The 21215-nt window shown below is 36.7% G+C and overlaps 2 protein-coding genes across 9 annotated transcripts; one reads left to right on the top strand and one right to left on the bottom strand.

Annotated features, from left to right (window-relative positions):
* Positions 1 to 5998: 5998 nt before the first annotated feature.
* On the top strand, positions 5999 to 10411 carry c1ql4l (complement component 1, q subcomponent-like 4 like). 2 transcript variants are annotated; one of them, XM_087241186.1, is made up of 5 exons: positions 5999 to 6168; positions 6286 to 6348; positions 6434 to 6565; positions 6651 to 8333; positions 9839 to 10411. In XM_087241186.1, exons 1-4 carry the CDS (start codon positions 6006 to 6008, stop codon positions 6926 to 6928), a joined length of 636 nt encoding a protein of 211 aa, XP_087097312.1. In that variant the 5' UTR covers positions 5999 to 6005; the 3' UTR covers positions 6929 to 8333; positions 9839 to 10411. The 2 variants fall into 2 exon arrangements, with proteins under 2 accessions (XP_087097312.1, XP_087097313.1); XM_087241187.1 differs by having other exon boundaries at positions 6002 to 6156.
* hnrnpca (heterogeneous nuclear ribonucleoprotein C a) lies at positions 7059 to 19685 on the bottom strand. 7 transcript variants are annotated; one of them, XM_087239151.1, is made up of 10 exons: positions 19261 to 19590; positions 18498 to 18532; positions 17712 to 17852; positions 17236 to 17501; positions 17062 to 17134; positions 14839 to 14892; positions 14571 to 14734; positions 10444 to 10557; positions 7839 to 7987; positions 7059 to 7749 (listed from the first exon to the last, which is right to left on the bottom strand). In XM_087239151.1, the coding sequence occupies exons 3-10, from the start codon at positions 17714 to 17716 to the stop codon at positions 7636 to 7638; spliced, it is 939 nt and encodes a 312-aa protein (XP_087095277.1). In that variant the 5' UTR covers positions 17717 to 17852; positions 18498 to 18532; positions 19261 to 19590; the 3' UTR covers positions 7059 to 7635.
* Positions 19686 to 21215: the final 1530 nt, after the last annotated feature.

Below are 21215 nucleotides of genomic sequence, written 5' to 3'. Positions count from 1 at the left end.
ATAGTAGAGTGGCCAGACGGAAGCCACTGGAATTTGCAAAAAAAGGCATCTGAAGGTCTCTCAGACCATAAGAAACAAAATTCTCTGGTCTGATAAGACTAAAATTGAACTCTTTGGAGTGAATGCCAGATGTTACGTTTGGTCAGCATCATGCTGTGGAGATGTTTTTCAGCAGCAGGAACTGGAAAACTAGTCAGGATAGAGGGAAAGATGAATGCAGCAATGTACAGAGACATCCTGAATAAAAACTTGCTTCAGAGTGCTCTTGACCCTAGACTGGGGCGACGGTTCATCTTCCAGCAGGACAATGACCCAAAGCACACAGCTAAAATATCAATGGAGTGGCTTCACAACAACTCAGTGAATTTCCTTGAGTGGCCCAGCCAGAGCCCAGACCTTAATCCTATTGAACATCTCTGGAGAGATCTGAAAATGGCTGTACACCGTCGCTTCCTATTCAACCTGATAGAACTTAAGGGGTACTGCAAAGAGGAATGGGCAAAAATTCCCAAAGACAGGTGTGCCAAGCTTGTGGCATCATATTCAAAAAGACTTAAGGCTGTAATTGCTGCCAAAGATGCATCAACAAAGTATTGAGCAAAGGCTGTGAATACTGATGTACATGTGATTTTTCAGGGTTTTTTTATTTTTAATAAATTTGCAACAATTTAAAAAATATATTTCTTCACATTGTCATTACGGGGTATTGCGTGTAGAATTTTGAGTAAATGAATGAATTTAATCCGTTTTGGAATAAGGCTGTAACATAAAAAAATGTGGAAAAGGGGAAGAGCTATGAATTTTTCTGGATGCACTGCATAAAGCATAAATAGTCCTCACTTTAGATTAGGTCACAAACTGGATGAAGTTGAGTTAATAACATACAAATTAACTAGTAATATTTGCCTAATAAGATATATACATGCTAATTTGAATAGTTTGTTAATCCTTTACTTGTGCATTCTGAATAATCTTTAAAAACCAGCAACTTCTCTCAAATAACTGGTTTGTAAATGATGTGATACTCAATTTACTAATGAACATATAATAATTAAAGTATGAAAATACAATGAAATGGAAATAATGAAAATACAATAAATAAGAACATTATATATGTGCTTATTGGTCAAGAATAGAGCATTTTTATCTGCAGTTATGCTTACCAACATCTGTTAATGTAGAGTTAATCTTTAACAGATAATAAACTGACTATTTGCTAATGCTTAATAGATGATTTATAGTGTGTAGTTATTATAAAGTGTTCTCACAAATTAAACATTTCGCATTAGTCGTTTGTATTCTGAATAGAAATTCAAATGGTCCAAAAATGACAAGGAAAGTTTGTGCATTTGGTACAACTAAAGATTAAGCATGAATGAAAGAGTATAAAGATTGAAGTAGCACGTAATAAAGTTGAAAGAGCTCTTAAGGCACACAGGAAGACGTCCTATGCCATATTAAGTGTTACAGCGCTCAGATCTTGGCTAAAAATACAAGACGTGGCCTGGAGACGGGCATGGGGTGGAGGGTGTCTTATTTGTCGCACTTGGCTTATCCTTGGTGCTAGAATGTGGCACTAGGTCAGTCCGGGACGAGGCTGAAACCTCCTTAGGTTTCACAGATGTCATTTTGCATTTTGGGCAGTCAGTTCTGGCTTGCAATTCTGCTTTGGCCAAAATGGTGCATATGACACACGACCGACTAGCATTCATGTTCGGTTTGTTTATCAGAGCTGAGAATTTAGTTTTATGGCCTACATGTTCAAACTCTGTGAGCGCGCTACAGTTAGAGTATGCACAAGATCATATGTGTGCGCAAGGTCGCTAAATAGCTCAAGATTGCTTGACAAATTGAAAGACGAGAGGCGAAGTATTAATAAAAATCATGTAACGTGATCTTACATGTTCTCTTTGCTTCAGCCTCTTTATTTAGTGGCCTGTGGAGTTAAAGCCTATTTAGTCGTCAGCTGGTGGTTAATGATGAAGCAAAGCAGAGCGTTTGAGAGAGATGATGTGATGAAAAGGGGGATGTAAGTGAAAGGAGAGTGCTTGGATGTTACCGCATATCCGGTGTAGACTGTGTCAAAAACATCAGCCTATTTAATCATAATCCTTCATTAAACTGTGATGACGTAGGACATGCTCAAAAACTATTTTTAGTCTCAGCTATGAACTATTTCTATATTACATTCATAGGGGGGTGTCCTTTATAAAAGGATTATAAAACATTTGTACACCAAAATATGTAAAACAAATAAATCAAGTGACACATAGTCCATATAACATTAAACACACAACTTTTTAATTGTCTGTAAATTAGTTTTGTATGGTAAACATATAAGCTAAGTTAGGAACTACTCCTATTTTTTAAGAACTTGTAGCAAACTACTGCTTTTTATTATTTTCCATAATCATGCCATCTAGTGGTAAACCTGGCATTATTTTATAGCATCATTCATAATGCTCAAATGCAGGCTTAGTGAAAATATAGGAGACTTCCACCACTACTTTCCTGTCCTCCTGATTTGCTGAAATGTTTCACAATCTAAAATATGTTTATGACTTTTAATTTACTTTTAATCATCTACGTTAAGCTGCTTTAACAAAATCTAAATTGTAAAATGGTTTAGAAAAAGATGAATTTAACTTCTTTTCAAAACATTAAAGGATCTTAATTATTTAACACTTTTGACCAGAAGTGTACATGCTAATAATAAGGTAGCCTAATATTGTGTACAATGTGACTAATGCTACAGTGTAGATGAGATATTATGAAGATCAGACACAAATTACATAAATGTAATACTTAGTGTAAGATAAAATACAGTCTGAACTGTCTGCTTATGTTTTTAAAACACTAAGGTTATATAGCCTGCAAGATCGGTCATGTTTTGAGCACAACCATTTCACAGCATATTTCAATATAATATACACTCAATGGCCACTTTATTAGGTACATCTGTCCAACAGCTGGTTATCGCAAATTTCTAATCAGCCAATCACATGACAGCAACTCAATGCATTGAGGCATGATCAAGGCGATCTGCAGCAGTTCAAACAGAGCATCAGAATGGGGAAGAAAGGTGATTTAAGTGACTGATCATGGCCTGGTTGCTGGTGCCAGATGGGCTGGTCTGAGTATTTCAGAAACTGTTCATCTACTGGGATTTTCACACACAAACATCTCTTTACAGAAAATAGTCCGAAAAAGTGAGCTGTGGTTCTGTGGGCGCAAATGCCGTGATGATACCAGAAGTCTGAGGAGAATGGCCAGACTGGTTCGAGCTGATAAAAAGGCAACGGTAACTCAAATAACCACTTGTTACAACCGAGGTATGCAGAAAAGCATCTCTGAAGTGAATACACAACATGTCCAACCTTGAGACGAATGGGCTACAGCAGCACTAGATGCACCGTGTGTCTCTCCTGTCAGCTAGGAACAGGAAACTGAGGCTACAATTTGCACAGGCTCACCAAAATTGGACAGCAGAAGATTGAAAAAGCTGTGACATTCGGATAGGGTCAGAATTTGGCGTCAACAACATGAAAGCATGGATCCATTCTGCCTTGTATTAACCGTCCAGGCTAGCGATAGTAGTGTAATGGTGTGGGGGAATTTTCTTGGCACACTTTGGGCCCATTAGTTCCAATTGAGCATTGTGTCAACACTACAGCCTATCTGAGTATTGTTGCTGACCATGTCCATCCCTTTATGACCACAGTGTACCCATCTTCTGATGGCTACCTCCAGCATGGATATGCAGCTTACAAATCTGCAGCAACTGTGTGATGCTATCATGTCAATATGGGACAAAATGTCTGAGGAAAATTTCCAGTAGACTACCTTGTTGAATTTGTCACAAAGAATCAAGGCAGATCCGAAGAGAAAATTGGGTCGAGCCGGATTCTCGCAAGGTGTAGAAAAATGTGGCCGGTAAATGTATAGGCCTATTTGACTTTCTATGACTCTCTTTATAAAAACTGACCTTTTTTTCCTTTTGGGAAATTCTGTAGTTTTAAATAAAGCTACTATTCTGATGCTGTCCCTACAAAACGTCATTTGTAAAAAGTCATTTCCCATAAAAAAATCTCATCTCTTTTGTATGTATTATTGTAACAATAATAATTATATCAACAATTATTTGTTATAATAGTTATAACAAATATTTGTCGTGCCATGGTCACAGTTGTATCTGACCGTTTATGTATTAGATTTTCTGTAACCTCACGAGTTTTAGGTACTGAAGAGCTTTCACGAAGTAAACGTTACGTTTTCAGTTAAGAGGCCTAACAATTGCTTTAACTTTTCGCGGTTAAAACACTGATTGAGCGTATAAACAGATTTATAATAATACAAATTAGCTGCTATTTTAGACATACCTTTTACGTTTGTGTTTTAAATAGCAAATCTGACTTTCCCTGGAGTTAATCTCTTTTTCTTCACTGATGCTGAATGGTCTGCCAGTGTCGCCAGATGTAGCTGACTGATTCCAGATCAGGGGAAGGGGGTAAAAAAAAAAAAAAAAAAAAACACTTTTACTTCCAACCCAAACTATCCGCTTGTTAAGTGGTGACGTGTTTGTGACGTATGAAATACTGTTTTCGGGTCCAAGCTGCCATTCATTTGAGCGGAAAATCATTCGTTTATGATCACGTTTTATTCCTATCACACATTTAAGTTAATTTTACATAAAGTCAGTGTACACAACAATCTCTGGGCTTGCTGCATAACAAATACCAAAAATTTTACAATTTATATAAAATTAATCACTTTCTGGCCATTGGATATTAGGCATGGATAAATGGCAATAATAAACGTTTACAAAGCGATTTTTTTTCTAAAGCATTAAATCGCTTTGTAAACGTTTATTATTGCCATTTCATGAATCTCCCCATTCAGTTGAATAGAGCGCTTGGACCCGGAAGCCGCTCCGCGTGACGTCACACTTAGCAATAATAATAATGTACTTCTTAAAGTAATAAAAAAAAAATAAAAAAAACTTCTTAAAGGAATAGCTCATACCAAAATGAGAATAAACTCACTGTTTACCAAATCTGAAGTGATTTAAAAACCTTCGTGGGTTTCTTTAATCTGTTGAAAACCGAAGATATTTTGAAGAAAGCTGAAAAACTGTAACAGTAATATCCATTGTAGGAAAAACAAATACTATAGTTGATAGCTACCGATTTCCAACATATCTTAATTTATATTTAACAGAATAAATAAACTCAAAAGCTTGGAACAAGGGTGACTAAATAAAAAAAATGCTTTTGCTGAACTATCCCTTAAATAACAGGTCTTAAACTGGTCTCCAGGAGGGCCGCAGTTCTGCAGTTTTGCTCCAACCAAATCAAACACAGCTGTTCCAAATAATCAAGGTGTTCAAGACTAAAGCTGCGGTCACACTGGACTTTTCTCCCCATAGACTTGCATTCATACGCACATGAATGTGGCAGACAAGAAACGCAAGCTCGAGCGACAAGTTTCACAGTATGCCGTGTTGGAAAGTTCAAGCTTCGTGAACTCTGACCAGCGGAATCGCATCACATAATTATGTGACACCAATCTTAAATCAAAACATGACCGCTCCGCACAGGAATTTAAAACATGGACCAATCGCTTACTATTTAAAAATTTCTAATCATCTTATTTAATCCCTCCCCTTTTTGCAGCACCATGCAACAGAATTTCATATGCACAAACTAATGTGACCACAGCATCAGTTGGAGGTGGTTGAAGCTAAACTGCACAGAGCTGCGGCTCTCCAGGAATCGAGTTGCCTTAAATGTACTACGATATGATTAAATAACCATACTTTTTTTTTTTTGCTATGACAGAATAATACTAACCCGCACTCCATGATTAATTTTCAACTACTTTGTGTAGCTCAACTGAACATCTGACCTGTCCTAATGGACAACTAAAATAAACAAATAAGTGTAAAGTACAACTTATGCAACCTTGGCATTCAATAGCAGAACAATCACAGGAGTTAAGTAAAAGAGATGATGGCGGTGTTACAAATCGTACTGCTGTTCTGTGTTGGCAGCTCAATTGCAGAAGATTTATTTTCACCAAATGTGAACATTATTGCTGAACTTGAGAAGCTGAAAAACATGGAGGAAAGAATACAAAAGTTAGAAAATGAGAACGAAGGTAAGATAAAAGGTTAACTCTAGTTGCTTGTATTGAACATGTAATTATGAATTATTGTAAAGACATTTGCTTTGCAATAGTTTAGCACTGTATACTGTAACTAGATATTATTTTGTATTACTAAAACAGCTTTGAAAACCTTACTGCAAGAGTCACAAATTAAAATAGAAAATTTCCAAAAAGACAACGAAGGCAAGTAAACATTACATTCTGTTCACAAAGATATTTCAATGTTATAAATTAATTTCTTTACATCAGTCCGTTTACTTATTCACAGTGAACAAGATTGCCTTCTCAGCTGGACTTATGGCATCTGGACAAGGACAGACTGGGCCCATTGGTTCAGAGAAAACTCTGGTCTACAAAAAAGTTTTCAGCAATGTTGGAAATGCCTATGACTCAAATACTGGTAAGTGCTGTAAAGAAAATTCATACAGATTGCACTCCTGCTTGAATACCATGACATTTCCTCTGGATACTTTTATACCTTACAGGTATTTTCACAGCACCAGTGAAAGGAGTATATTACTTCAGATTTTATGGTCATTGCCACGGTGGAACCACAATGGCAATCAGTTTACAAAAAAATGGTGTAACCCAGTGCTCTGTGCATGCTTGGAAACCTACAAGCAACGGTAATGGCAGCAATGGTGTTGTTCTCACACTGGAGCCCGGTGATCAAATGTATACAAAGCTTTGGAGGAACACCTGGGTTTATGACGATATAGCAAGTTACACTAGTTTCAGTGGTTTTCTGATCTTTCCTTTGTGAATGTCTACATAAATACATAATTATACAAATACTATTAGATAAAAGCAAATAATTCGAATTTTTTTTTTGAATAATCCTAAATATTCTGTCAAAAACTTTTTCCGTCAGTTTAAAAAAAAGAAAAGCACAATTTAATTTAATATTTTATTGAAATGATCCTGTAGAATTATTCTTAAACAGGGCAATATAAAAAGACAGGTAAATACAAACATAGATGCTCACTGGAAGCTTCGGTGACTCTCTGTAAAGGAGTCACTGTAAAGTTTCCCCCTTTTTAAAATACAAATTTTAACTTTGCTCACAGAAAGAAAAAAAAAAAACTCACCAGAGACAAAAAGGCAAACAAGGAAGAAGCCAGATCCACACAGAGAAAGCATTATAGACATATTCTGCTAGTGATAAATAAAATCATCTCTGGTTCACGTCTCAATGATTAAGATTAAGTGGAGAATGTAATAGTTTGTGTTGAAAACAGACGTTTATCTTCTTCAAGGTTGAGGGATACTTCAAGAGCCTGAAAGATGTCATGCTAACATTAAAAATAAACTGACATCACTCAAACTGACGTGATCGCAGTGTCAGCTAAGATAAGAGCACAGACATCTACATTATCATAGATGGATCTTTTAAAGACTTGCTTCAACCTTTTCAAAAGAACTGAAAGGGCTGAAATCTGAGTGGAAGTCTGGTATCCAGAGCGTTTAAAATTACGAGTCGTCACCATTAATGCTATCGCCATCATCTTCCCCTTCTTCATGCTCACCCTCTTCCTCTTCTCCTTCCTCTTCCTCATTCTCATTCTCTCCACCCTGGCTTTTAACCTGAGAAGAACAAAGACACTTGTCAGCCTCAGCAACATCAGAATATCACACGGCTTTGGGTGTCTTCCTCCAGCAACCACCACACGCACCTCTTCCTCTTCTTCTTCTTCTTCCTCCCCCAGCAGATCTCTCTCCTCTTCTGAATCGTTTATCTCTTGCTCTTCCCTCTCTCTCTCTTTCTTGCTGGAATGCTGGAGGGGAGAAACCTCACCAACTTCTGCCTTCACACTCTTTCCCTCTGAAGTAACCGTAGACAGATAAGCAATGAATATAAAATGCATTTTAAATGTTTATTTTACAATAAATTAACAAATAAAACATTTAATGTAATTTCTATTTATTTATAATAACATAAGCAGGGCCAGGATTTTGTGAAATGACTTTTGGGAGTATCAGAACTAAAAGCCTAACATATGAAATAAAAAGTAATACATTTTTGACTTGTATTTAATGGTTAACAATTTAAATCCAATTAGATCCACTTTATTTGGTAAACAAAGCAAGTCTCTCATATCTCTACTAAAAGACAGAAAATATTACTGTACAAACTGTATTGTAAATAAATCACAAACATTTTCATGTTAGTCAATGGAGATGTAACGGTATTGTAAATACCGTCATACCGCAATATTAATTTTTTTCGATATTACCGAAGTCGCATGACTCGGTAAAACTATAGGTCTTCTGAGAAAATTTGCTTAGGCGAATGAAGCGAACGGGAGGTAGCAAAAACAACAATACCCATCAGCCCATGCTTGACCATCATCCCTTGCGGTCTGTTGTCGCTACAGATCCAGTAATGCGGAAATGGAGTGTGCTGCTAGAAGCGGGGATGAAAAGAGCTGGAAAACTCTAAGGCCCCGTTTACACTAATGCGTTTTAGTTTGAAAACGCATAAGTTTTGCTACGGTTACGCCAACCGTCCACACTACGCCGGAGTTCTCGAGCGCCGAAAACGGAGCGTTTCGAAATGTGTGGATAATGTCTGTGTGGATAATGGAAAACGGAGACGTCTGAAAACGGAGGCGGGGCTGCAGACGTTCGCCTCTCTGATTGGGGCTTTTCCTGAATATTAAGTAGCCTAACACGCACAGTTCAGTCCTGCATCCTCTCCTTGTAAGTTCAGACTTCGCAAGTTTGATCAAGGCTGCAGTCTCTTCTTCTCAGTTTGATATGGAAAAGCAGACTATACCGAGGACACGGGTAAATCTTCAAAGGGAACAGTGTACTTTATTACTTCATTCACATCACCCTGGCTTCGTTGTTTCACTTTATCAACAATAAAATGTAAACATGATTTAAGGAACTGCCTATTTTCATTTTAATATTAGCAACTTAGACAGCAGACATGTTGAGGCGTCTTGCTGCATATATGAGCGTCATCTTCACTGTGTGGATATTTATAACAAAACGGAGCCGATAACAACTGCCTCCTTTCAATTTCAGTGAAAATACGAAACACACCCTCTCTTTTGCTGAGTATCAGTTTTAAGAATCGATAATGGCCATTTTAAAAGTATAACATACAATAAGTTTATACATTATAGGAAATAAAGGCAAGCGATCAGTCAATATACAGAATGTACGTGGTTACATTAATCATTAACTTATCTTTGCACTCAGCCAAAACACGTTACCTGAGAACAAGTAATAGATTCCAATGACCAAAGTCAGGGAATATGTCGTTAGATAAAGACAACAAGATAAATGAAATATCCCGTTTAATAAATATAGTGAGATTAGATCCAGCGGGAGATGCTTGATGAGAAGTCCGACTAGCAGAGCTCTCATCTGTGTAGATGGGCTGAGTGTGATTAAATGTTGAATGTGATGAGTTTTCAACAATACTAAATTGAAACTTTGTTTTTACATGGTTTAATAATTTTTTGTTATTAAAATTGAAGTTCCTGTTTCAAAGCTTACAGATAGATGGCTAATTTGTATGTCATTGACACTTTTGGCACTTTTTTGGAGTATTTTCATAAGTTTGGTTTTTTTCCTGTAAATGATTCAATAAATACCGTACCGTGACATTCATACCGAGGTATTACCGTACCGTGAAATTCTGATACCGTTACATCCCTATTAGTCAATATTACTGTAACTAATTTAAAAACTGAATAAACATAAATTTACTCACGTAAATAAACAATCAATGATTGGCTAAAAATCTGCAGAATTCTGCGCACAGATTGCGTTTGGGCCTACTTATAAGTAATTTTATTTTTACACAAATATTAAGCAACATAACCATTTCAACATTGATAATACGTTTTCTGTGCTTCAGATCAGCGTATTACAATTATTTGTAATGAATAACTGACATTAAAGACTGCAATTATTGGCATTTTGTTGGAATAAAAAAACATTAAAAAATATATGAAACAGAAAATTGTTTTTTTTTATATTGTAAAATCAATTGGTGAAGTTTTTTTTTCCTCACCACTGGCTTGCTTGGATCGGGACTTGGAGCTTCACTTCGGGGGATTTGCTCTACAGTGTTTGAACTTGCAGCAGTAAAATTTAAACCACGCTGAACTGAACTAATCTGAACCTTAACTCTGAAAACTGGACTTTACTAGAACTGTGTAAAGCTGCTTTGACACAATCTACATTGTGAAAGATGCTATATAAATAAATAAACAAATATGAACTAAAAATATATTAGAGGTAAAAAGATTTTTTTTTTTTTACCAGATTTCTTGCCGTGATCCTTTTCCATCCTGTCCAGACTCTCCAGAAGAAAGTCAACCTTGTGCTTGATTTGAGAAAGCTCTCTCTTAATAGTCTGAAGATCATCTGCTTTTACTGAAGAAAAAGAAAAACTAAATTCATGTAAAAACCGACAGGCAAGGAAGGCTTAAAATAAAGAATGTGGTATTTACATGATAGTTATAATGACAGTCCAAACATGAAAATATGCTGTTAATTTACTCTTCTGTTAAGTTAATCCTCTGGTCATTCATCATGTAGGAAACATTTTGCTCAATTTTATACAAACCGGTCATTAGTCATTTGTACAGGGCTCGAAATTGTGACCATTTTGGTCGCATATGTGCCCAAAATTTTATCTATGCGACCTTGAAATATATTTGGGAGCATTTCTGCGAGTGTTTAAAATTGTAGTGTGCGACCAATTTTTACTGCAAAATGTTCAGCACATGCGCGGATTCGGGAGACATTCACGCAGAATGCATCTCTAAGCTCTTTGTCTGCACTTGAAACGCAAAACGCAGCGCTCATGAATGGTTTAAAACAGTTGTCATGTCAACTTGCTGCAGTAAACAAATCCAAGTCCGTAATGCTTGCCCCGTCTTCGCACTCTTCTTATTGGCCCACCACTGCTCTAGCACTGAACGCGAATGATTGGTTAATATCAGCTGTCAATCACTCAGCGCCTTCTGGCTTCGGATGACAGAGAGCTACTACCGCGAAAAATTGTAAAGCGCTGAAGATGAGAATGAAGATAACATAACACTTGACAGATTTTGTTTTAGAAACCATGGCATCTACAGTTACAAATAATGACACATCTTACTAGTTATACCGTTAACACGTTAATTCAAGCAGTGCGTGCAGGGCCGGTGAGCGCACCGTGTATGCTTTGGTCACTCAGTTATGTTATAAAAATCTATTTTCTTGTAATAACAGGATTTTGTTGAGACATATTTTCCTCACGCTTGCATATAACGTTATATATATATATATATATATATATATATATATATATATATATATATATATATATATATATATATATATATATATATATATATATATATATATATATATTTTTTTTTTATTTATTTTTTTTTTTTTTGCTTGTTAGTTTGATTAGTGTTGATTTCAAATACAATCAATATGTTTGTATAAAACTTGTAGTAACGGTGCTCATAATTGGTGGGTGTGACAAAATTTTGGCTGATGCGCCTAAATTTTTAAAGTTAGGAGCACCGGTGCTACCAAGCAAAAAGGTTAATTTCGAGCCCTGTTTGTATGTTGCGAGTTAATGGCTACCAAAAAATGTCACACATTACAAGCAACAAGATTAATTTCTATGGCATTTGAAGGGAATTAGAAATTTCTCCCGCTGGCCTGCAGATACCCATACTAGTGCATGCTGCTCTCTCATTGGCTGTAGGTGAATCGGCGATGTTAATTTAAATCAGAACACATTTCACACGGCATGATTTGAATCGCCATTCTCAGTGAATCTCTCAGATCACGTCTTTGATAGTTCACACTGATTGTTTCTCGCATGAACGAGCACCGACTTGCCTGAGATTTCAGGCATTTGTCTGCGATTTCTCAAACTTGTCAGAGAGTCAAAAATCAGGGCTAAAATGCAGTCTGAACTCAGCATAACGTGACCCGATGCTGTTTTCTAGAACAGTGGTGAAAAATCAATTGAAAAATCGATTGCGTGTTGAATCTGAGATTTACAGAAAGCGTTGCTAATTTTTCCTGAATTTATTCTGAGCTTAGTTTCAAAGCAATTTACATGACTCAGCCAGTAATGGGCTTTTGAGTGTATGGTTAATCACTAGTTTCGAGTGCTATCTACTGTTAAAAACTAAGCTCAGAATCAATGGGGTATAAGCACAGCTAGTGATTTCAGCCATTGAAAAGCTTCCGGTGAAAGGTTTATATGGCTTTTCTGAATTTTATCATCGATATTGTAATGCAATTAAAATACAATGAGTTAAATAGATTTAACCCCTTTATTAAAGGGTCACGAAACACCAAAACACATTTTTTGAGCTTTTGACAGTCGTATATGTGTCCCACACTGCTAAAAACACTATTAGGACACCTATATTTCACTAAAAAGTGTAAATTGGTTGTTTTTGCGTTATTTCAAGCAAATTCGTACTTCCTGTTTGAAACGAATTTTTGAAGCTGCGTCACGATCATGACATAATAGCGTTGTATTCCAGCGTGCAGACTGGGCGTCTGTGCCAGAGTGTGCCTTATTACGTCTTACAGTGTGATGCATTAATGCATGAGTAAGCCTTGGTTCAAACCAATCAGCGCGCTCTATTGTGCAACTTCATTAATATTCATTAGTGTCACCGTCTTTACACCACAGAGACGCCACGTTGTGTTGGCAAAACAAGCGTGAAGTGTTGCTTTTAAATTTTGCTGCAGTTAAGTTTCGTTTTCATTTTCTCTCTGTGAGAGCTCAGACTCACGTGTGGATTAACAGTGTACGCGACGCGCGACAACAATAACTTGCGTGTCTAAGGGGGATTATTGTTTACCTGAGAGCTGTTCTCATCTGCAAACGCTGAGATCCGGATTCCGGATGTAGTCTTCTCTTCAGACGCGGCTCTAGTTGCTGGTGATTGACCTGTCTCTACAGATTTGGTAAGTGAGCGACCAGTGCTCTTTGTTTATTCAGTTTGTTCGTATCGAATTAAGTTAACTATTGCACTGAGGGCAAACATGTTAGCACCGCATTTTGTGACCGGAATAACACACGCGGCTTTCTGACGTTACCTGCCGTGTGCGTCTAAGTTTCCAGGAAATGCGGAGTTTTTTTTCTGTCATTCGCCGTGCGGTATCAAACATTGCATGAAAAATACACGCTTAGAGCAGATCCTCGAATCAAATATCGCGTTTGTCGCGAGGGACATGAATGAATTCCCTGAATGAAAGAGCCAAACTGCAGTTAAAGTCCACCAGTTAATAATTTGGCAAATAATTCCACTACAGATGTCCATGTAGGTTAAACACCATCTCTTTCTCCTGTGTGTGTATTTTGACTGAAACTCGCGCGTACCCAAATAGACACTCCCACACCCTCCCACTTTAGTTCCTCCGACACTCCCCCCTAAACAGAGCTGGACACCCCCACTTTTCTGACTTTTTCCAAAGTGGAGGTGTGAAAACACCCTGCTGAAACGAGGGGGTTTCATGGCCCTTTAAGTTGTCCAAGAATAAAATGAGATGAAAGTGTAAAGGCGAGTGGCATCAGTGGCAGCAGGTCAGTGCGGAAAGTCCATTGAAAATACTGGGGTAAAATACATTTACGTATTTGAAAATAAAAATGGAATTTAAATGCAGTACTTCTTGTCTGGTCTGGGACTCTTAATTTTGTTTATCAATCAGACAGTTAAGATCTGATTTCTTAATAAATCAGTGATCTTCAAAGTGGCAATTTTGTAACGGCACAATAGTTTTCCGGTAACAATTACCCTGGCTGGCTGAAAATTAAAAGCCCATGTGCATATACCCTATTCAAGAGTGAAAAACAAAGCATTTTGAAAATCTCACAATCAATTGAGAATGCATTTTCACCACAGCCCTACTTGCTATGGAGGTTGCAGCAACCAAGCTGAACAACAAACACTGTTTGATGAACAATACAACACACAGCTTGCATGCAAGATTGTCATAATAGAGGAAGGAAGCTTGTGCTCATGAGCATGCTCTGGACGGTTTGCAGAGCTGTGGATTAAAGGTAATAAAGTTGCAAAAAATCTCTAGCTTCTCGCACAGACTGACCATTACACTTCATAGGATTCAGTGTATCATCAGGAACTAGTGCTATTATTTTGTTTTACAGGTATTTTTTGACTATCAAAGTTCTAGTGTCCATTGACGATGTTTAGCTGAAACCATTGTCTTTTGCAATTCATTAACTTCAACTTTAATGTTCCACTCAATCAGAAAAACTAAAAATCTACATTTTTTGATAGCATGAGGGCAAATAAATTAACAGCAAATACATTATTCCACCCCTTTCAAATTATGTGTTAAACACTACAATTTTAAAAAGAAACCATCTTAAGAGTGAGAATAATTTAAGAGGTACTGACGGGTTCGAGAGGATGTCCGTTGGCTGCTCTTGGATGAAGTTGCGAAGCTGGACTTGGTGCGACGGCTGGTTGCTCCGCTCGTGCTGACCCGTGGACGCTTGGATGGGATCACGGCTCGTGAGAGAGGGGGAGGTGCAGGCACACGGGAAGGGTATGAATACATTCTGCACAACACAAGGAGTATAAGATTATAAGAAATAACAGCACATACTTTCAGTAAAAACACATGCAGAGTATTAAGAATACACATTGATGACTGAAGTCTTACCTGTCATAGTAATCTCTCTGGAAATCATAATCAAGCTCGAAAGACGAGCTACTGCTGGAGAGATTTTGGAAAATTAGAGATTATAGCAATGATGACAACAAAAAGTGTGGTAAATGAGGGCATGTTCCCATTTTGTAGGTTTGGTTTGATTAAAATGATCTTGTGCGTCTGCTGTTAGTGTTTAATTAAGTCTTTAAGGCACTCTTCAATGCACTGAATCAACATGCAAAATTGTTCTGATATCTACATTGTAGGAATGTGGCTTAAGTAAGCACAAAAAAACAAAACCACACTTAAAACTATAACCAAATTTAGTAGATTCCTTTTTAAACCTTTTCAACAGAAGTGGTGGAGATCTCTAATCGGTGGATGGAATTAATATCAAACCTTGGCATAAACAAATGAAGTTTATTACTGTGTACATGTGTTGTGCGCTCTGCAGTATCACTGCCTCCCCTTTTTTCAAAATAAGAGTCCCACATAGCTAGTTTTCTTTTTTAAGACTTATTTTTGGCATTTTTGCCTGTATTTGAGAGCACAGTAAGTTGACCGTAAGTGAAGTGGGAGAGAGAAGGGGGTAGGATCGGGAAAGGTACATGAGCCAAGATTCAAACTCAAGACGCTCGGAGCATTTCTGCACTATATGTTGGCGCACTAATCACTGGGCTATTGCGCAGCAAGATTAAAGGGTCACGAAACACCAAAACACATTTTTTGAGCTGTTGACAGTCGTATATGTGTCCCACACTGCTAAAAACACTATTAGGACACCTATATTTCACTAAAAAGTGTAAATTGGTTGTTTTTGCGTTATTTCAAGCAAATTCGTACTTCCGGTTTGAAACGAATTTTTGAAGCTGCGTCACGGTCATGACATAATAGCGTTGTATTCCAGCGTGCAGACTGAACGCCTGTGCCAGAGTGAGTCTTATCACGTCTTACAGTGTGATGCATTAATGCATGAGTAAGGCTTGGTTCAAACCAATCAGCGCGCTCTATTGTGCAACATTAATATTCATTACTGTCATAGTGTTCCGACGGCAGAGACGCCACGTTGTGTTGGCAAAACAAGCGTGAAGTGTTGCTTTTATAGTTTGCTGCAGTTAAGTTTTTTCATTTTCTCTCTGTGAGAGCTCAGACTCACGTGTGGATTACAGTGTACGTGACGCTCGACAACAATAACTTAAATGTCTAAGGAGGATTATTGTTTGCCTGAGAGCTGTTCTCATCTGAAAACGCTGAGATCTGGATTCGTTTGTAGTCTCCTCTAAATAAAGACGCGGCTCTAGTTGCTGGTGATTGTTCTGTCTCTACAGATTTGGTAAGTGAGTGCTCTTCGTTTATTCAGTTCGTATTTTATTCGTATCGAACAAACTATTGCACAGAGTGTAAACAAGTTAGCTTTACAACCAAACTATAACCTCATGTAGGATTTTGTGACCAGAATAACACACGCGGCTTTCTGACACTACCTGCTGAGTGCATCTAAGTTTCCAGGAAATGCAGAGGGTTTTCTCTCATTCGCAGTGCGGTATCAAACATTGCATGAAAATACACGCTTAGAGCAGTTCCTCGAATCAATTATCTCGTTTGTGGCGAGGGAGATGACTGAATTCCCTGAATGAAAGAGCCAAACTACAGTTAAAGTCCACCATTTAATAATTTGGCAAATAATTCGACTACAGATGTCCATGTAAACAGTCCCTTTCTCCCCTGTTGGGTGTGTGTTTTGACTCTGAAATTCAGTGCGCCCAAATAGACACTCCCATACCAAGCCTCTTTTCTTCCTCCGACACTCCCCCCTAAACAGAGCTGGACACGCCCACTTTTCTGACTTTTTCCAAAGTAGAGGTGTGAATACACCCTGCTGAAAGGAGGGGGTTTCATGGCCCTTTAATATAAACTTAGATAAACTTAAAAATAAGGGGCAGAATTATCATTGCAATCTCTCTCGAAAATGTTGTGGCCAATCAAACGCAGCCTTGGGCGTGCACACTAATAATCCCATGTGGAAAGTCACAGTCAGTGTTTTGTTCCAATTGGCCTGATCATAACCTTTATTTGTATCTGTAGGTTCTTAAAATTGACAGTGAACATTAAGCAATTCAGAATCTAATGTATCTTTTTTTTTTTTTTTTAGCCAGACCAAAGTTAAAGTGTGAACAACACCCTCTGAAATAAAACATTAAAATAGGTGAAAACAATAATTAATGTATTTCCTACCTGTACATGTCCCCAGCTGATCGCTTTGTAGTTTTTGACCTGTGAGGTTTGGGCTCTCCTGCCAAGTTAACATCTGAGTGAAAGACAAGATTCAAAGCTCAATTCAAGGAAAAAAAAAAAACATTGAAGAAAAAAAAAAAAATATATATATATATATTTTTTTAATGTCCTCACCAAGCACCTGTCCGACAACCATCCGTCCATCCTCTCCTTGTACAGCAGTCCTAGCATTTCTTTCTTGGGCAAACTGAACAAAAGCATAACCCTTGTGCACAGAGCAGCCAACAATCTTGCCATATTTGCTAAAAATGGCTTCAACGTCTGCCTTGGTGACCAGCATAGTGTTTAGGTTTCCAATGAAGACCCTTGAGTTCAGGGACCGTGGGTCCGTTTTATTTGTGACATTGCTGGCAATCAGCTGACTTGCACTCGAAGCACGACTAGGGCAGTGAAAAGAGACATTCAGTCCATTTCAAAAGCTAAAGCGACTAACATTTTCCAACTTTATGACATTTATTACAGTATTTTCTGCAGCTTGTTGATACGTTTAGTCATTTGTAAATGGTTTAGATAGATTCTAACATTCCTAAATGATCTCTGACTCCTACAAGTTTTTTACACATAAGATGATGTTAATGTTTGGGACTCACTCCATGGCGTTGGGGTTTATTGAAGACAGCAGGTCACACTGTAGATTCCTCGCAGCAAAAATCACAATTCCAGCACCAAACCAGTGAACAGCACTTCCAACTGCAGTATTGTGGATTTGAAGTCACAGTTGTAGCAATTAACTGTAAAGACATGAACACACCTCATTAGTACTGACCAAGGTTAGTTAGATTTCAGTTAGCACATTTGATTAACATACATTTTTAACACAAATGGGGCAACAAATTGGTTAAGTAAATAGCTGGAATAGTGTGTTTGTTATTCATGGTTACTACAGGTTTGATCAAGTCAAATTTTGGACTTTTTAAGATCTTTTATAGACTATTATGAATGAAATTTTAGACTTACACAAAGCTAAACGCCAAGGATTTTTTTCTAATGGCCCAGTTAAAACATTAAAAACAAATGTTATAGTAAGTAAAATAATTAGACCATATGTTAATAAATAGAAATAGAGTTTTTTTTTTTACACTTGAGATGGACTGATAGGATTAAGGTAAAGTTGGTTTTATTTTCACACATTCATTCATTCATTACAATGCTTCCCTATGTTGTTCACCATGCTGGTTTGTATATATCATCTAAAATAACATGCAAGTGTGACTCCAAAACAACATTAGGAGTATTTAATAGACTGACCGATGTTGTACTGTGATAGTGATTGGCTGCTGATATGGTTTCTCGATTTAGAATTGGCAAAGTAAACTTTTCTGAAACTATTATTAAGGAAAAAGCTTGAAAGTGTGAATAAAAAACCCCAACTTTACCTCAATGTCGGATGGGTGCTGGCCCGATTGGGTGGCTTTACATGGACATAAGGAAATTAAGATGTATTTAAAATGATTTAAGACTTACAACACAACATTTCAGTGAATGTAAGACTTTTTAAGACCTCACAGACAGCCTGAATATTACAAGACTGCTATATTCTACACACACACTTTAGAAATTATTCTAATATGCTGATTTGTTGTTCTATTATGTTGATTGTTTTGAGTTCAATCATTAATTAGTTATTATTATTATATACGAAGATTCTTCATAATCCAATGCTTTATTTTTAATATTAATTTAAAATAAAGCCATTGTAAAACAAGTCTTTACTGACATTTGTTAAAGACAATTTTAAAGTGTAATTTTAGAGGATTACATACATTTCTGAAAAAAAAAAAAAACTTAACTCAAGAAACTCAAACTCAAGTAAGACATTAAAATTTTTAAATGTATAAGAAGAAATCTTCAAATTCACATTACATTATGTTAGAACGACACATTTCTCTCTTTATGTATATGTATATTAGCCAAACGGCCTGTGTAAAATGCAAGACATAACACATTCCCGTGATTAAACATATAAGCTTCTCGTCATAATAATAGCACCAGATAATATTAGCAAATCAACAGTTTGATTTGATATAGCGTTACCCAGCACGCCCTGAGAGCTGCAGTGCTGTAATTGAGGGTGTGTGTGTGTGTGTGTGTTTGTGCATCGTGAGGAACAAACAATTCAGTATAATTTTCCTAATTTACCACGAAGCAGCACTGAGTTTCTTTTAGGAAAAAGAATGCAATGCATTGTTTTTAAACAGCACATGTGCCGAGATGAATGAATGAACGTGAAGAGAAATCCTCACAGTAGACAAAGAGGACAGACCGCACTGAGCCCTGCGTTTACAGGCCCTCGCCGCTCGGAAGACGATAAAACGAGACTTCTAGAAGATGTACGAAATATATGCAAATTCGTTGTGTGAGGAAAAGGATAGAACACAAAAACCACTTACCTAAAGTTTAAAATGTGTTACTTAAGAAGGCCAAATAACCTAACACTGCCTGCAAAAAGGCAACAATTGCGAACTCGCCGCGAGCAGGTAACCTGCTACGACATAAAAGCTGGACGGTCAACTTTCAAACTAAAAGTCAAGTCTTTTATTTGCAATATACCATTTCCTTTAAACCACATAATGCTGACATTTAGAGCGTTATTGAAACAATTTAAAAGTCTGTGAAGTTTAAGTTGAAACGTGTAATTTTAAAATGCAGGTCAGCAAAGAGTCAAACGAGCAGGGGCTTGTATTTTGAAAGGATCGTGTGAGTCGCATCCCCTTTGCCCTTCATGTGTGTGATTGGTGGTCAGTGCTAATAATTTAAATGTTTTAACAGTTTTAACCAATGATTCGATTTAAATATATACCGTGACCAATACCATTAAATCTATAAAAACTGCATTGAAACTATGTGTATAATTACATAATCGTGTTATTATGAAGAGCGCATTAAAATATTTTTAAAGAAGGCAAGACTTATTTTTGTAGCTACACTTGGTTACCCATCCTCAAAATTGAGCAACCAGAGTGCACCCACAATGTGCAATTTTATTGTTTATCCATATATATTAGTTTAACCCCGTTTAAATGTACTACCCCTCTGTTAAGTTCTGATGAAAACAACCACTAGATTAAACTGCTGTAAAAATGCATCAGATCAATATTTTACTTTTTTTTTTTTTGGCATAAATCTTTTAATCCACCTCAGCCCAAAAATACTAAATTGTTTAGGAAATGACAGGATTTTAACTCCTTAATTTGCTAAATTCATAAATGATGTCACTAATTTGGTGGGGAAAAAACAAAATGACATTTTCAATATAAAAAGTGCACTGGATTAAAAAAAGATCTTGGACATATGAACTATTAGTTTGTAATAATGTATACAACATTGGCTTTGACGCGTTATTCTTTTTTTTTTTTTTCACTTTAATTTCCTGTTGTAATAATACTCCATATAAAATCCAGAAACTAAGCTTTTTTTGCACAGGCCTATCTAAGGGTGAAGTCTGCCAACTGCTGTTTAACAGTAAAAATTAAAAATTTGACCTCATCCCAAGAGGGAACACCGCCAACAATCAAAAATGCATGATTATATGGTGTCATGGCTTTGTAATAAAAATGTGGTTATAAAGTCAATGGGGCAAAAACAGCCACCAACAGTAAATTAGGGAGAAAAAAAAAAGAAAATTAATCAAAAACAATTTATCAAAAGCAACGTTGTTTCACATGTCCAAGACTGTGATAAAAGGTAAAATAATCTAGTTAGTACACAATTACTTTTTATATTGAAAATACATAATTTTGTGTGTTTTTTCCACTAAATCAGTGACATCATTTATGAGTTTGACAATTAAAGTTAAAATCCTGTAATTTTCTAAACAATTCAGTAGTTTTGATCAGGACTGAGGTTGATTAACAGATTTATGAAAAAAATTATGTCAAAAAATATTGATCTGATGCATGTTTACAGCAGTTTAATTTAGTGGTTGTTTTCATCCCGAACATAACAAAAGGGTAGTACATTTGCCCGGAGCGTGTTTTTTTAAAGCATTTTCTCAAAATATGTTAAAAAATAAGATTTGTCATCAAAAATCATTCTGCTAGCTGACACACAGAAAACGTTATGGTCAATTTTAGACTCTTGCAAGACACCCCTGA

This window comes from Danio rerio, chromosome 2 (assembly GCF_052040795.2).
Source record: "Danio rerio strain M-AB ecotype USA chromosome 2, GRCz13ab, whole genome shotgun sequence".
Lineage (NCBI taxonomy): Eukaryota > Metazoa > Chordata > Actinopteri > Cypriniformes > Danionidae > Danio > Danio rerio.
The sequence above is the reverse complement of the archived record's forward strand: the minus strand, read 5'-3'. Positions and strand labels throughout refer to the sequence as shown.

Excerpts from the sequence above, each read along its gene's own strand:
- c1ql4l (XM_087241186.1), top strand. The coding sequence starts at position 6,006 with ATGATGGCGGTGTTACAAATCGTACTGCTGTTCTGTGTTGGCAGCTCA. Across the intron at positions 6,169-6,285 it reads GAACGAAGGTAAGATAAAAG|CTTTGAAAACCTTACTGCAA; the intron begins GTTAACTCTAGT and ends TTACTAAAACAG. Across the intron at positions 6,349-6,433 it reads TTTCCAAAAAGACAACGAAG|TGAACAAGATTGCCTTCTCA; the intron begins GCAAGTAAACAT and ends ACTTATTCACAG.
- hnrnpca (XM_087239149.1), bottom strand. Across the intron at positions 14,893-17,061 it reads TCAGCTGGGGACATGTACAG|CAGTAGCTCGTCTTTCGAGC; the intron begins GTAGGAAATACA and ends AAATCTCTCCAG. Across the intron at positions 7,988-10,443 it reads GGATCACGGCAAGAAATCTG|AGGGAAAGAGTGTGAAGGCA; the intron begins GTAAAAAAAAAA and ends CGGTTACTTCAG.